Source organism: Anser cygnoides, chromosome 3 (assembly GCF_040182565.1).
Source record: "Anser cygnoides isolate HZ-2024a breed goose chromosome 3, Taihu_goose_T2T_genome, whole genome shotgun sequence".
NCBI classification, from domain to species: domain Eukaryota; kingdom Metazoa; phylum Chordata; class Aves; order Anseriformes; family Anatidae; genus Anser; species Anser cygnoides.
The window spans coordinates 32,172,752-32,189,477 of NC_089875.1; the positions used below are offsets into that span (position 1 = coordinate 32,172,752).

General features: G+C 41.6%; 1 protein-coding gene across 10 annotated transcripts in view; it reads right to left on the reverse strand.

Annotated features, from left to right (window-relative positions):
• Nucleotides 1-16,726, reverse strand: part of DAAM2 (dishevelled associated activator of morphogenesis 2) — a 209,414-nt gene that overhangs the window by 19,663 nt on the left and 173,025 nt on the right. For all 10 annotated transcript variants that reach the window (XM_066993828.1, XM_048080087.2, XM_048080081.2 and 7 more), the window contains 7 exons: nt 15,427-15,533; nt 6,635-6,719; nt 5,041-5,147; nt 4,412-4,500; nt 3,491-3,659; nt 1,584-1,691; nt 815-875 (listed from right to left, as the gene is read on the reverse strand). In XM_066993828.1, the coding sequence (XP_066849929.1) occupies nt 815-875; nt 1,584-1,691; nt 3,491-3,659; nt 4,412-4,500; nt 5,041-5,147; nt 6,635-6,719; nt 15,427-15,533 (726 nt within the window). The remainder of the gene's footprint in view (nt 1-814; nt 876-1,583; nt 1,692-3,490; nt 3,660-4,411; nt 4,501-5,040; nt 5,148-6,634; nt 6,720-15,426; nt 15,534-16,726) is intronic.

Genomic DNA, 16,726 nt, shown 5'->3' on the forward strand with positions numbered 1-16,726 from the left:
AACCAAGAAGCAGATGTGAGGGTTCCTAGCTCCTGCACCAAACATGGTGTCCCGCACTGTGCTCTCCTGCTTCAGGAAGGCTAGAGCCATTCCCCAGGAAGAAAATCAACGTTCTAACTAAAGAAGGCTTCAGTATAAGGGAATCACAGACGACATATGAATTTGTGACTCAAGGGAGCATTCAGACCCATATCCTCAGTTTTAACTTCTATAGTTCAATATACACAACTGCATCAATGCACCATTTGTACTGCTGTCTACTGAGATGGGAGTCTCTGCACTATGTACAGATTAAAAACAGGCAACCTACGTCCAGCTTAAAGGGTTTTCATTAATAGCTGGAACATTTCAGCTTTGCTTGACAGCTCAACTCCCTCATCCTTAACTAGTCTGTCTTTTCCTTTGTTTTCCCAAAGAGTGCTTATGATACTTTAGGGTTGCATATAACAGTGCACTACCTGTTTACTAGTACTCCAAGAAGCACGTGAAACATTTGCTCAGCAGTCATCCATCCCCCAGTAAGAAAGAGAAAGAATTTTATTTTTCCTTCCAGTGCATGCCGTTTGTCAAACTGTCTTTTTACTCTCCAGACCGAGATCAAACAAGCTTTTCATTAGGCCTAAGTCTGCTAAGATCATCAGCAGGAGCTCCACATGAGAAGCTTTTATTTGTTTTTTCTTGGTTAATGCATTCTGGAAAGGAATGGAAAGGAACCGAAAAAGAAAGCACTTTCTCTTATCATAAAATATATAGTGCCCCTGATTCTGAGTGAGATATTTTAAGTATGGAGCTTTGGAAACCTTCAGATACTTACAGCTTCAACAGCTTTCAATCCGGTCTTTATGTTGTTGACTTCCTTCTCCAGCTCTACCAGGCTGCACAGGAGACAGACACAGAGCAGATAAAACAAAAAGATCAGTGTTAAACAGGAATACAGGGACTGTGTAGCAGAACAGACCATTGGCCCATCAAGTCTGGTATCCAGCCTCTGGCACCAGCCACAGCAGATGATTAGAAATGAGGGGAGAGGGGTCTGTTAATGCTCTGTGTTGCTTTTTGTATGAAATGTAAGATGAGGCAGATCCTGCTTGCCTGTGGACACATTAAAGATAGTGACTTTACTGGGAAGAAGCAGGGGGTTGCACTCAGAACATCTGCCCTGGGAGCTGAGCCTGACCCTCCAGCAAGGAGTGGCCAGCCTGCAAAAAGTTGCCTGACACATTACAGGGTCCCCAGATTTAGCATACAGCCATATGCACATGACATAGATGACCTGACAGAGTATGGTGAATGAACTACAAACAACAACCAGCCTAGTTACAATATCTGATTCAGAAACAGAGCAGATATAAACATATCTGAATAAAGTAGTCAGTTTATTTACACAAATGATTTTGGACAAAATTTCTCTGGTCATCTACATCTGAATAACATCAAAGATGTCAGCAAAGGCATTTCAGGTACCCCAGCTGAAGGGATGGCCATGAGTTTGGTAGACAGCAAAGAAAGAAAGAAAACAATCATTAAGTTAACAGAAATCACTGGGAACTCCAGCTCTGGGAATAAACGAGGATTAGACTTACTTGACTTTTGCTGCTTCTGGAAGATGCTGCAACTCAGATTGAATATCTAGGATGTCTGGATAATTCTTCTCAAAGATCATAATCAAGTAGTGCAACAGTGTAATGTTCCTTTCAAAAAAAAAAAGGAAGAAACGAGAAGGAAGATGGTAATGAGTAGGAAAAGGAAAGTGTGAGGATTGTGGCAAAACAGTGAAAAATATTTAGGTAGGAAATGTGCTTGACTGAGCAAAACAAGCAATAGAGCAGCAGTTAGCAGTTTTGTTATTGAAATAAAAGTATCACAGACAAAAATGAATTAGCCCTTTATGAACCATTCTTACTAAAGCCCCAAGCAATATATTCCACTTCAATTTATTCCAGAAACAACAGCATGCTTCCAGCCATCTGCGTAGATGGTATAATGGAAAAGAAAATTGCATAACACTCCATACTATTCATCCCGTATATTCCAGAGAATAAACAAGCAAAAATACTAAAGTGATATCAACTATCAAAGCAGAAGTGAATTTGTTCTCAGAGGCAATGTGGAAAAAAATGAGTTCACTGAGAAGAAGAAGAGATTCCTGAAGACTGAAGAAGATGCAAAAAAGATTCCTACAGTAAAACAGCTATACTTAAATAGGAGGGTTCCCTACTACAAAAGCAATGGCGGCTCAAGTAGGAGTGGAAAAAAATAAGATCGAGGAAGACACAGGAGCAGGTTTAAGATTTGTAAAGTAAATGGTGAATTTTGCAGCAGTGAATTTTGCATGTAGAGAGAGCAGCCAGCCCTAACAGCTTATTGAAGTGGGTGTTGTGTGGTTAACAGACAGGCGAGAAAGCATATGGTCACTGTTTCACACAGACTAGAGCCTGGGAACTGGAGAGAGCACAGAATCTGCAGAGGACATTTAATATACGGAAAATCAAGTCAAGCTACATTAAGGCTAAAAAAATGTTCAACACTAGCTACACAAGTATTAGCCTTGGAATATGGAAAGGACATCATGGTAGTCAAAACAGAGTCCTGTTATTTCAAACTCTATTAGGTAGGGAAGAATTTCCTATGGCTTTTCACTGCCATTATTTATTCTGTCACAACCTGAAGTCATTTCACCACAACTGTGGTCTCAGGAGGTCTCACAAGTCAAGAAAGGTACAAGTTAGTATGAACCAGTATAGGAAATCTCCAAGGAAAACCTTAGCGCTGCTGAAGCCAAAGGTGATATTCTCTTTCCCAGTCACAGATGGATTAATTTCCAGAACCAGTATGAGGATGTGGAGCAAAACATGGGGTAACACTGTAGAGACCTGCAGCCCATGTCCATAAACAGTAAGCTCCACCATCTTCCTCTCTGCTCCCTCACAAAAAAAAACGGTTATTTTCCTTAACTGCGCTAGATACAACCAAGCTCAGTCTCACTGAGCTATGCCTTGTGTTTCTATTGCTGGTGTAGGTAGAGAGCCAGTTTATGACAGTTCTGCATCAGAAACACATCCTATGTTCCCATGTTTCACAGGATGTGTAAGACTGTGGTCAGAGATTTTTGTGTTTTCTTTTTTGCAAAACCATGGCCATAAACCTTTGGTATAAAGGGCAAATTCCATAGAAATCCTCCTTCCCCCAAAACTTGTTTCAGTTATTTGTGTAATACTACATTTTGTCATCTTTGCACAGTGTTGCAGAAACACAATCCAACAACAGATGTGCACTGTCCAAAGAAATGGCAAAATTTGAGTGCTCTGTTAAAATCTGGTCTTAAAAGCTTCAGAATATTTTAGAATTAAAAGCACTACTTAAATGCCAAATTATTTTGAATGGTCTAGAGAGTTTAAAAAACAACAACCAAAAAAACTCCTCACTTTCATTGCTACGATAGGAGATGTAGCAGCACAGTAACTAACCCATTTAGGGTCTTCTAGCTTACCTGTCTATGCTGGATTTGGTGTCTGCAATTTTGTTCAAGCTGGAGACTTTGAAGCCATATGCACTTCCCCTTTGGCCCTTGTTCATATAATTGCCAAAGGCCAGAACCACCTCCAGGAGTTGCCTCAAACGTTTGCTGCGGATGAGTTCTTTGGATGCCAGAAGAATGGCTTGAAAAGAGGGGAAAAAATGAACAAGTTATTGCACAGTGGCTGTTTTTAACATGTTAACCCATAATTTGAATTTCCCTAAATGCCCATCTGACTATTGCACAGTAAATGCTACAACGTAGTCTGTCCATGTACTGTCCTTCCCTCATCCACATGCCCAGAACCAGGACAACCAGAAGGAAGATGCACCCCATCTAACCTACAGGACACTCCTCTGAACCCAGGAGTGGGGCTGTTCTCCTATATCTCCCACTCTAAAAACATACGTAGAAAGAACAGGGGGAAGGCTTGATCTCATCTGAAAATGCAGAGTAGAAGACACTCTCCTTCTCTCTTTGATAACCAGGGATGTTGCATAGGAGCCATGCACCCCCTCCTTGTAAGTGACACATTTCCAGAATACCACCATCCTGAGGCACCTACCCTAACTGCCCCAAGGACAGGGATGGTGCAAGGACTGGGACTGAGAAGGGAAAGGCCACGGAAGCTTTTGGCAGCTTAGCAATACTTGGTAGTACATTGACATATCTGTCAGGTCATATATACAGCATAACAACCACAATGTTGACTTTATTAAGTCAATGGGTGTAAGAAGCACATCATACAGAATTTGTTTCCCAGCACATGATATGTCTTGGACTCACTGGATTTACAACCATAGCATGCAATGTAGCAGCACTTCCTTTGAAGACAAGACTCTTTTGACCTTTCCTGCCCCTTTATCCAACTCCTAGCAGAGGCTTTAACTATACCTTCTACTTTTGGCTTTGCTTCTGCCAGCCTCTCTGGAAACTTCTTCTTAAAGAATAAGGCTTGGAGCCGCTGCTGGTAGTGGTCAATCCTGCACAAAAAGTAGAGCAAAGTCAGAACTGAACTTGAACCATATTTTGAAGACCAGGGCCAGTACATTGCCTACATAAACTAATTGTTGGATGTTGAGTCCCACAAAGTCTATCCATGGGATTATGGACATAGTTCAAAAATCTAACTCACTTAATCCACACGGTTAGGAATATGGAAGACCTGAAGGCATGAGGTCAAGATGAAAGGGGGCTGGAAGAATTCCCGTTACTCTCAAAATATGAGAGTCATGAGATTCCTTTTTGCGTGAACAAAGCTAGGCAGAGGAGACAGATTTCTGCTTGTCATTAGGGGGCTGTCCTTAAATGACAGCATGGAGAGAGCTTATCATCAATAAAAAGTTTGTGTAAAAAATGCAAACATTTGTAATATTTGTGGGCTTCAGGGAAACGCAGGGTATGATGCTGGCTCACAGACTCTTGTATATTCCCCCTCAGTGCTAGACAATCCATTTTCAATAACAATTACGGGTGCTTCTAAGAAGCACTCGGTGCATATTCACATAATGCATCAAACAGACCTGCTCATTTCAAAGAGGAAACGATCTGCCCGGGCCATGCGCTCGATTTCATGTTTATGCTCCTCCAGCAGGTCGGTATCACTCTTCTCAGGAACAAACTTCAGTAGCTGGAGCGGCAGAGACAAACCAAACACCAAAATGAGAGATTTCTCTTCCACCATGGGGAAGCATTGCTTTGATTCAGCTATGAGACTGTAACTTCAAGAAAGTGCAGCTGTGGCTACAAACCTGACCTTTGTTAAATCTCTGCTTGCTGTTCTGTCTTTATCCTTCCCTGACCCTATTAGATTCACTTTCATTTCCAAGGGGGATTTTCCCATTTCCAAATCCTAAAGGCCAAATGCTACTGTAGCTTACCCAAGGGAAAGTACAGAAAGAACTTTGATTCCCACAGACTTACTTCAAGTTTAGATTGTTGCAAACAGGAGCAGGATGCGTCCCAATCAGTGTGAACTACCCATCGTGCACACACAAAGACTCATGTATCTCTCTCAGGCCTGCCCTACTCTGCGGAAACAATAAACAATAACCAAGCCACTAGATGTGTATCTGACACTAGATGCTATTCATGTGCTGACCTTAAAAGCTCATACTTTGACAGGTTTTTGACATATCTGGTGGTAGTTGTGCTTTAGTCTTGTTATAAATATTGCCATATCACCCACGTGGAGAAAACTGCTTGCAAGGCACACCAAGCACTTTGCTTTACACCACTTCTTTAATACCTTACCCCACCCCTCAAAAATGTAATATTCAAAGGTGTGGAGCATCAGAAGCTTGCAGAGACTTTAAGAGCAGCTGCAAGCATTCAGTTAAGATGACAAGCTATAAATTTCTGAAATGGAAAAGCTTTTTGTGTATGATTAAATACTGTGACTGCACACAAAGAAGGAATCACATTTGTCATGGAGTTGAGAACTTTGTGCACTCCTAAAGAATTTTATCATATGCATCTTTGGTCAAAGTACCATCTTTCACCCTCTATAAATGGGTGAAATTGGACAATGGTGTGTTTGGTTTGGTTTGTTTTGGTTTCCCTACAAGCTATGCAGTGAACAAAGTGTAGAGGACAGAAGTCACTCACTCCCTTTCTAACCATTCTAGCAAGAATGCAAGTTCTCAGAGGTTAGAGTCCATTGACATACATGGCCTGATTCATGACATTTCCCAATGGAAAAGCTGGGGGAGTGGGGTGAGGGGTAGGGGTTAGGGAAGAGATTAAGAAAAGAAAAAGATCAACGGTATAAAGATCAACAGTATAAAGAGTTACAGGAAAGTCACAGGTAAGAAGAGAGGGCATGAAAGGAAATCCCATACCAATAGTAATCATGTGTATTTTGCATCAGGAAAAGTATACCGTTATGAAATCCAAAAGCCCAAGGGATCAAATTCAAACTGAAACACATAGGGAGGGATACATGAGGGAACTACGTTTGATGACACTGGGAAAAATAATGTGTCTCATGCTCCAGCATGCAGTTCAAATCTGCAGACATACCAGTAGAACCAGTACATATATCCACATACTTCGGCTGAAAAAAGGCAGTGAGGAACTTATTCAGAATAAGATATAGCTGACTGTAATCGTTCTCACCTGCTCAAGCATATCTTTTGCTAGGTCTTCTTGTTCATCCATCTTCAAGATTGCTTGTCTGATTTCTTCATTAGACAGCTTCAACCTTTCAACAGTATCAATATTGTACCATTAGTGCAAAGTTTAAGTGACTCGGACAATTCAGAAAATAGGAGGTCTGAAAAGCTGCTCTAAAAAAGCACGAAAGAACCACAGGAAGGTCCAATATGAAGCTATGTTGCAAAGACTGAGATTTTCCAGATCATGTTTTCAGGTTTCTTTTTTTAAATCCCCTTCAGCTAATCAAACAAACATTGAAGATTATACGTTGATTAAGAAGAATCAGGTCCTCACAGATCAAAAGTGCTTCCAACTTCCCTTGTATCAAAATACCTCCCTCATCAAGTTTTTACTGTACTAAAACCCGTCAAATCCACGTGGCTAGTAAGTGACTGTTGAGTCTACATTTCACCTTTACTTGTAAATATTAAAGAGTCTCCCAGGGTAACAACTAATGACACTGATCTTTCCCTAACAGAGCTTGGTAAGTTCATTCTGTCAGCAGTCACAGATGAAAAAGGAATTGACAGCACAGAAAAGTCTGTGCTTCATATCCGATATGAAACAAGCCCTAAAAACAAGATCTTATCCAAAGTATTAAAACTATGTGCTCCTTCCCGTCTATTTCTGTCTGTGTGCAATGAGTAGGGGTCATCAATTAAAAGAAAACAGAGAATGAATAAAAAAAATCCTCAAGGTCTCCACTTGAAATCCAGGGCACACCAGAACCAGTCAAAATTTCTGATAACAGAGATCATGTTTGACAGATTGCCTGAAATGAACTTAGCAGTTCTCAGTGTGGGAGATAAATAAATGTGCAAGCAACAAATTCTGTCCTACCATCCCCAACCCACAACACCCTCATCACTAACTAGCAGAGTGGGGCAGAACTGAATGAACCATAAAGGAAAGACTGTCCACAAGAAAATCTCAATCTGGGGACTGAAACAGGAAAGTGTGAAAAGAAATAGTTGAGGAGTGAAGTCTGCAGTCTCCACGGGCCTTCTACAATCAATATAATTAATTAAGAGCAGAAAGAGAAAATACAAATATAAACGAGAGGCAGGCTGATGCATGAGCCAGAATGTTTTTGTCTTCTGTGCTAACAAATTCCATGTTGAAATTTCACATTGCTAATGCCATTTGGATGGAATCACATTTTTGGAGCTATGTAAAAGCAAAAGAAAGAGCTTTATTTGTACAGACAGGAAATATTACTAAATCTGAGAAACTTAAAACATTTTAATGTTGCCCAATATAACCAACAGCTGGAAACTAAAATATGAATCAGCAGACATTTAAAAGCTTTTAAATATTACACCTCTTAATTAATTACTTGCACTCTGTTCCTAACTAGTCATTTTGTCTGTTTTTGACAAGGAGGGCAAACTGATACCAGCTAAGTAAGATAAAGGCTACTGAATTTCCAGAAAACCTACAAAATCAGGCCATACTTGGATGAGATAGAAGGATTAAAGGATTAGAAGGTTTACAGTGAAAGGCTGGAAACTTTTAGCTTTGAGTCATCAGTTTGACACAGATCAAAACAACAAACCTCAGTACATGGGCTTTTGCAAAAGTCCTACTGTCTCAATCAGAAAGCCGAAGGGTCTCTTTTTGCTTTAATAATCATGAATTGTAAAGTCCATGGTTGTGTGACCCTGAGCTGATCAAACCCTATTACCACATGACAATTCAGAAGCCCTTTGTTGGGTGCAGGCCTGGCTCCTAGCAGACACGCATACACATGTCCAGACTATTTGGTGCCTACAGTTTGGAAAGTGTTATTTTCCAGGATCTGGCCTTCACACAGAAGACATGTAACTTGTGACACAGGCACATAGCCTGTCAGAGGAGACACAACAGACCAACTCATGAACACCAGCATGTTGTGGGTTTTTTTTGTTGTTGTTTTTGCTACTTTCACTGAAGTTAAAAAAATAAAAAATAAAAAAAAAAAACCAAGGGTGAGTTTCATGGTTTTTTTTTTATGCAAATAACTCAAGCAATTATTACACTGATCACCCCCTTGCATAGAGCAAGTTCCTGTGTGTGTGTTTGGGGGTGCAGTAAACAAGACCAACTAGAAAGGTTTGAGGCACATTAACACCACAGAAGGCGTAGCTCACATTACTGCTGATCTCGCTATTCTGTCCAGGAGCCTGAGGACTTCAGACTCCAAGCTCCTCTGTCTGCCGCCATTCATCACCACTAAATACACTTTAAAACATCATCTGTTCAAAAATAATTGAGAGCCCCAAGGACAGACAGTTATACAAACACTTTGATTTCTTGAATGATTCTGTGCCCTGCCATCAGCAAGAAAACATCTGGCTTGGATGGTTTAGCCCACAGTAGAGAGAATCAGAAAGCTTGCCAGCCCCCTGCTGAAAAACAGTTTAACTTAGTCACTTACAGGCCTGTAATGGGGTCACAGTGCCTGCAGGTGTGCATCCTCAATTATTACCAATCCAATTACAAGTACAGAAGAATTTATGGCAAAGCAAGCTCACTTTTCCAAAGCGGGCTTGTTCCTCGTTGGAAGCAGGATGCGTTTCAAAAGCTGTAAGCATCAATAGCACAAAACAGGGATCTTCCCAGTAAAAACTGGCTGAATTACTGACCAAAGAATTGTTACTCAAGTGATTTTTCTCCTATTTTCAAAATTCATGCCCAGCCATGCAGTAGATCTTAAAGATGGCCAGGGGTAATGTGAAACACATGTGCTGCTTTAAACGGAAACAGGTGAACTGATTAAAGAGGAACCTAAAGCAGATGCGTAAAATCTTTCCATTTAGAACTGAATAGAGGCATCCCTCAGAGCCTAAAACTCATGTGGGACAGACATCAAGTTAAAGTGGAACTATGGCCCAGAAATTTACACTACAGAAATTACATTTCAGTAATTCCAGTATCTATTGGAAAGCCTGCAATGACTTTCTTACAAGGTTTGCAGATTCAGGCTCTCTTCCTCCAGCCGCTGGAGATGACTCAATTCAGAACGGCGTACAATCCAAGCTGTATTCTCTCTGCCTCACACTTCTTAACCAAATCAGGGATCTAACTCAGGAAGTAAATGTGACCAGAAGAAAACACTGTGGCCCTTTCCTCAGTTGCAACACATTCATTCATTGACAGTGGTTTTGTTTAACAGCAGCCTGATGCTGGTCAGACGAGCAACAAAAAGGATCTTTACAGAGAATGCTCCCTCCTTCTCCCCTTACCCATACATCTGGTGGCAGCCTATGGAAGTCCAACTGCTTGAGTCATCTTCAAGCAATGTTAAAACTCAACAAGTACCAAATAACTTCTGATATGGTACTTAGCCTGCCTCCCTCTATCCCCTCCGGCTTCATAAATAATCTCTATTGACTCTGCAGAGTAATTCATCACTAATCTCCCCAGGACACCTCGGCTGATTTAACACCAGCTTCACTTGCAGACATCAAGTGGTTTATTGTTTCGTCCTCTCGGAGAAAGCCGGCAGCCTGACTCTGAACATGCCTGGGAGACATGTTGCAGTTTTACATCAACTTCCCTTACATACATCCAGTGCTCGCTCATTTTTCCTTCTTAAATATGCCCATTGATTTAAGTCACAGTAACCTCCCCCCTTCGTTCCTCCCTCCCATGGATCAAAACAGAATATTTGTTGCTCATTAACCATCTCCCCCCATAGAGGAAAACATGAGTCACTTCATGGGTTTGTTCCTCGGATCTTGCTTAGCTTTTGAGAAAGAAGCATGGCTGCCTGCTACCAGAGAGCCCTGAATCTTGTTGCAGCTACATTAATATCCCATACCACATGGATCGCATTCCCACTCTTCCTTTTTCCTTGGAGAAAGGGACTGGTTGTTATTTATCACAACCATTTCCTCTTCTAACTGAACCGAACCACAGTGCTTCCAAAGATGCTAGCAATAGTAGTTGTGACACTGCTGCTTGTAGAGAGGGCAGCAGTGAAACAGCCCTTGCCCCTTCCTCATGCATGACCATGACCCCACACACATGCACATACTTAGCTGCATCCTAAGGCCAGTTTGTACAGCTCATCCAAATCTTAGCTTTTGCTGACTGCAGACTTCTCCATCTCCACAACTCATTTCACACAGGTTCCTAGTTAATTCTCTCCCAAACTTTGGGACGCGAACCTTCTCTAATTCGTGAGCTCTCCTAAGGTCCTGTATGACTGCCAAGCTGCAGGCTGATGTTAAGTAGCTATCTTCTGGGAATACTCTCTCCACTTTCAGAAGAAACATTCAGGAATGTCAGGCTAGTCTAACTACAAATTCACCCAGAAGACACTGAAGCCTCTTTTTTTTTGCATCTCCTTATCTCAGCTGCCAACACATCTTGCCAGTGAAGAAGACAGTTTGGGGAACAACAGCTGGGACATGCGTCTGTGTCAATATATTGGGCAAAAATCTACCAGTGCCTTTTCAGCATTTCATTGTGAAAGTATTTTGCTAAGTGCATAAAGAAACAGGCTTTTTTTTTCTTTTACTCCTTCAGAGAAAGCTCATAAGTGGTCAAAATACTTTCCATCCAAACACTCTCAATTTCCTACCGAGAAGGATCTGAGATGGCCATCTTTCCAAGCCAAGCAGAGCAAAGCAGGGACAAACTCGGCAATCTCCAAATTACAGTGGCATATTGATGAGACAGAGGTTCATCCTTTGTGACAGCCCTGCCTACTGGTTCCTGGTCATGGTCTAAGACAGGATGGCATTGGCTGACGTGTTCAGTTTAACCCTGGGGTTTATCATACTCTGGATAGCAGTTAAAGTCATTTATTGTGGACATTTACTTAAAAACAAAAAATTCCTTAAGGAAACCAAGAAGCAGTGTTTATTGCCTAGTGTTTTTCAAGACAGCACACTGAGGAACTGAACTGCTAAGTCCAATGATCTGTTTCTGTATCAGGATATGATCTGTACCCCAAACTACCATAATGCTTGGGATCTGCCTTGATATAAGGGTGAACAATATATGGCCACATGGCAGAAAGGCGCACAGGGGTTGGGTGCACAGCAGAAAGAGCACATGGAGATTGGCATTGGCTGCGTAGCTTGTCCTGTTAACGTCTGAGCTGAAAGGGTTTAGAACCTCTGAGCAGGCAGAGCTCTGTGAGAAAAATACTCGGTCTCTTTAGTGTTCTGGTTGGAAATGATGCACCGGTCCCTTCTCCCTTACTGATAGATGTTTGAATCAACAATCACAAAAGCCACAAACTTTTGTTAAAGCTGCCTGCTAAGCCTGGTTCGCAGTATCTAATGACTATGATATTCACATTTAAAACTATTTTTGTGTAGTCAGATTGTGTAGCCTTCTCCTGCTACTATATTTATGACATTTTCATAGCATTCCTACTGTTTCCAGCCTCTTGAGGAGGTTTCTGCTAACTAGCTGGGCCACAGGAATAACAAACACGTCTCAGAACAACTCTGACATAATGATTTTGCTGGAATTCAAACAAAATAACTTGTCCAAAAATGTTCCATAAATATACATTCAACCTCCGTGTTCAACGTGAGCTATGTGTCTCACAGAACCAGAGCATTTCACAGTAAGAGATGCATGCTATAGGCGTGTTCTGCAGAGAACATTTAAAGATGTGCTACAACAAAAACACTAGAGCAGTGAAAATACTATCTGTTGCTTAAGTAATAGAGGGAGAGAAGCCATACTGGTGAGAGAGGTCAGAGAAATTTCCAGCTGTGAGGTGAAAGCAGGGAAGTACAGGGATCTGGGATGGCTCTTCCAGACCACACAAGTCTGACAGTAAATCTCCAGCCTGGTGGAAACTGAAGACATCAGGAAATTCATGAGGGATAGCAGATTTCCAGTGTGACAGAAATAACCGTATGTTGGAAACACCATTAAGAAAGCCAAACTCGAAGACGGTGGGCGCCTGGACTCACCACAGACAGATGGTTCCATGTCTTGGTTGAATTATAGCCTACTGGAAATAATGTGAGATCAACTGATCTTGTGCCTGTTCAAATCCTTACAGTTGGCCTATGGGACAAAGCTTGGTTCTGGGTCCATCAGACCCCATTAAACGTGGACAAGTACATCCTTCCACTGAAGCAAAACTGAAAGATGTTGTTATCAAATAGCTGAAATAAAGCTTTTTATGAAAATAGAGATGAGAACAGGGAGAAGATCTTACAAGTTGCAGTGTTAAGTGTCAGCAAAAATTAGCTAACAATTCAATTTCCATCTCATTTCAGTCTACCATGCTCCAGTCTCTCTGTGAAAGAAAGCAAGAGACATCTATTTCTCACTATAGCTAAGTTTTGGCTTGTTGGGCCATATGAAATATGAGCTCTGCCTGACCCCTTCTAACACAGTGTTAGTAAAACAAAAACATTTGAGTAGTAGAGAGAAAGAAAACCCAACCCATGCAGCTATTTTACTTTAAAGGACACGACAGTTTAGTGTAAACAAAGGGGGAATAAACTACAGGGATAAATGCACAGTTAGAGTAAATTGGAAACAGCTGTTGGCAGATGCTATGGCAACCTGAATGCTGGAGCTCCAGCTCAGGGTTGCACAAACTCTCTTTGTCTGTCACCATTTTTAAATCGCTTCTCATTGTGTGTGTGTGCACACCCACAAGTGCATGTGTAAGGTGCGCTGCGGGAGAAGCGAGGACATGGCAGCAGCCAGGGATGGTTTGTCTGGGAATGTCTCTCAGGGTTTAACCCAATGGAGGAGGAAGAAGTGGAATAATGAAAAAAAAAAAAAATTGCAAGGGGTCATATAATCCTGTCAGTTATTGTCTACAGCCAATCCTCCCAATTGCTGTCTTTAACAATAGATCCATATAAGCAGAAACAGCAGTAAGAGGCATGAATATAGATAGAGGTGCCATTTTAGTTTCCAATAATTTTTGCTTTTCTAGTTGCTTTAAAAAGGAGGTTTGGGGAGGAGTAGCAATCCTGTGCCAAGCTGTAAGATCTTTCTGATATCCTGGGTGTAACACTACCCATTACAAACATTAAATGATCTAAGCCAGTGATAGCCCTGGTGATGGGCCATTCCCATAGCACAGCACAGCAAAGCTAACAGGGTACGATGCAAATTGGCAGGATCCTTAGGGACAGTGAGATCAGTCTCAAAATCTCTGTCATCCATGTTAGGCCTGCTAACAATAAGACCAGGATATTTCTTAGTGGAGAAGTTGGTGGACACAAAACACAGCTTTTCAACTCTTGAGTCAAAACTAGCAACTTGAGGCAGACCTGGCACACCTGGAGTGACCACATGCTGTATACCCTGAAGAGCAAGGCTAATGCTGCAAGGCCACTTTTCTGAAGGCAACAGGGGGGAAGACAAAGCACAGGGACTGTCCCTTGTCTCTCTCTCACTCTTTAGAGAGGATTAGGTGAGATTTATATGGTGGAAGAGGTGATTGGTGACAAACATGCTGAAGCCATCCATACCACTTCTGTTCTGGGCATAGCAAATATTTAAAAATAAACATCTCATGTCATAACGAGTCATGGACCACCTTCCTGGATCCTCCTCAGCCCAGCCACCTGCAAACACTATGTTACCACTCTAGGAAATGTTTCGTGTGCTTACATGACTTAATCTGAACCCAGACACACTTTCACAAGTCTGTCAAACAGCATGAAAATCCTGTTGCCCCTATACCTTCAGCATCCCTCTGTCTGCATCAGCAGACAGCTGCCAACACCAGCAAAGACATGTGTTGGCAAATACTGCAAGGAGAGAAATGTAAGCCTTCTCTCCTTGCTAGTTTGGATGGCAGGGGTCCTGCTGACATGCAGGCTAATGCCACATAAGTAGCATAATGAGAGAGCCTCCATGGTTTTCACTAAGCAGTGGAAAGAACATATTCCAATCCTGGTGGTCTGGCTGCAACTTTGCTTTTAACTGTTACTTTGCTAGAGCAGACAAGCAATCACATGAAACTGTATTTTCTGCTGATCAATTGAACTGTTTTCTTGTGCAGTACTGTCACAGGTTTCCTAGCATCTGTCTCCAGCCTTGCTATCCTTTCTCTGGCAGAAAAAGCAATCTTCTTGGGTGGATCAGTGCCTGCACAAATTTGCTGCTCAGTGACAGACATCCAGCCCAGTACTCTTGTTGGTAGAAAGTCATGAAAACCATACAGAGAGCTCTGATGTCACAACATTTGAAGACATAAGAGTCATTGCAGGAGCATGCAAAGACAGATCATGGTTTCCAAAGCCTACCTTGCAAATAAAAGACCTAATTATTGAATCTCTCTTCTGACATTTATCATCTTTCTCTTGAAGCACCAAAAGCAACAAAGATGAACACCACTCTCAACACTGCTGTATTCCAGGGAGATGCTCACATTAACATTTAGAAAACAACATGTAGAACAAGCAGAGCCAAATGACATACTAAAAGCATGGGGGACACATCACATAGAGTGAAGTGGAAGCACTGCCAAGCAGCTGCTTTTATCTGCCTATAAGTACTGATAGTTTTCTAGTGATGAGTGTTCAGATACATCTTGGTGTCTATCTACCTGTTCAATGCACAAAACGTGTGTGTGTGTGTATTAAGAGAGCTAACACTTCACCAGAGGCATGTGCTTTTATCACACTGCAAGAGAGGTTTGTCTGAAGTGCAGCAGGTATTAGACAGCAGGTCTAGGTGAGAAAAGAACATGTCCATTTATTAAAATTCATTCCCTCTTGCCTCTACATTGACCACAGCATATGCTGTGAGCTAAGGCTCAGCACACTTACTTGGAAAGGAGAATGACACAATTCTGGGCCCTCCGGCCATCAATCACAGAGAGCTCTTTCACCTTTCGTGTGGAGAGGTAAAGGTCTTCTGTTGAACCCATCTCTTTCTGCATATAATTCAAAAGGGGGGAAAACAGTCAGTATCATGTTTTTTCCTTATCTACTCACCCAACACCGATAGATTTAGCTGAGTGTGATGAAAAAAAAAAAACAAAACACAACATCCCAACTTGGGAAAATCCACCCACGTGGTGAGAAAAGGAGACAGGAAGGCCAGAAGACATGTAAGTAGAGCCTGTATTACTAGACAAACTGAAGTAACTCATTACCACCTATAAGATCATCTTTGACTGAAAATACTGGACCTGATTCTAACCCATTGGACTCATTCTACTAATACTTGTATTATTATGATGTTCTGGTGTAAAATCAGGGTGACAGGAAAATTGGACACATGATGGTAAAGCCCAGTGGTGTCACAGCATATCCTTCTGTGGATGTTTCCTGCAGAGTTTACACACCACTTTTGAAAGGCTGCAGCCCTATGAGGAAAAAAACTCCCGCCATTTCTTAAGGCTGTCACTGGGCCAGTCCAATCCATATTATGCGTGAGAGGCAAACAGTAGGACAAGATGGCATTTATCTTACAAATGTATTTTACCAAAAGGTCAACATCTACACGTGAACTAGCCTCTGTTTTAAAATGAATTAATACCGTTAATCATGGAGAAACTACCTTTTCCCGAAGTTTTCTGTATATTCCCATTGCCAAACTCACCACTTGGGAAAACCCTGGAAAATCCCAATCCAAAATGTTTGACACAGAACATAGAAACTAACTGCAGACCCAGTCTAACCATCCAGAAATCTCTGACGCTTGTCCTGCCTACACACCAGACTTTTGTTTCATTTCCAGAGATTGGCTTTCTGTAGTTACTTTGAGTGTCTTTTAACACCATTCCTTAAAGGGAGTAGAGGTAATGATAAAAAGTGGTAATCCTGGATAATAGCTCCCTCGTAACCAACAGAGAAGAGGAAATTGGAAACAGGACCATTTTTATCTTCCCAGCTAGCAGCTGCTGGAACCTCTTCAAAAATGCATTTCCATGATACCCGTACTGTCATTTCTTGAGATTTTGAAACTAACAAGTATAATTCAGCTTTGAATCCATCCATCAAACTAACAATGTGTCTTCTTTCTTAGGACATAACAGCAAGCATGCTGGGTCAGAGCAAGAGGTCCATCTACCCCACTGCCCTGTCTCTGAGTGAGATCAGCAGCAGATACCTATGGAAAGAT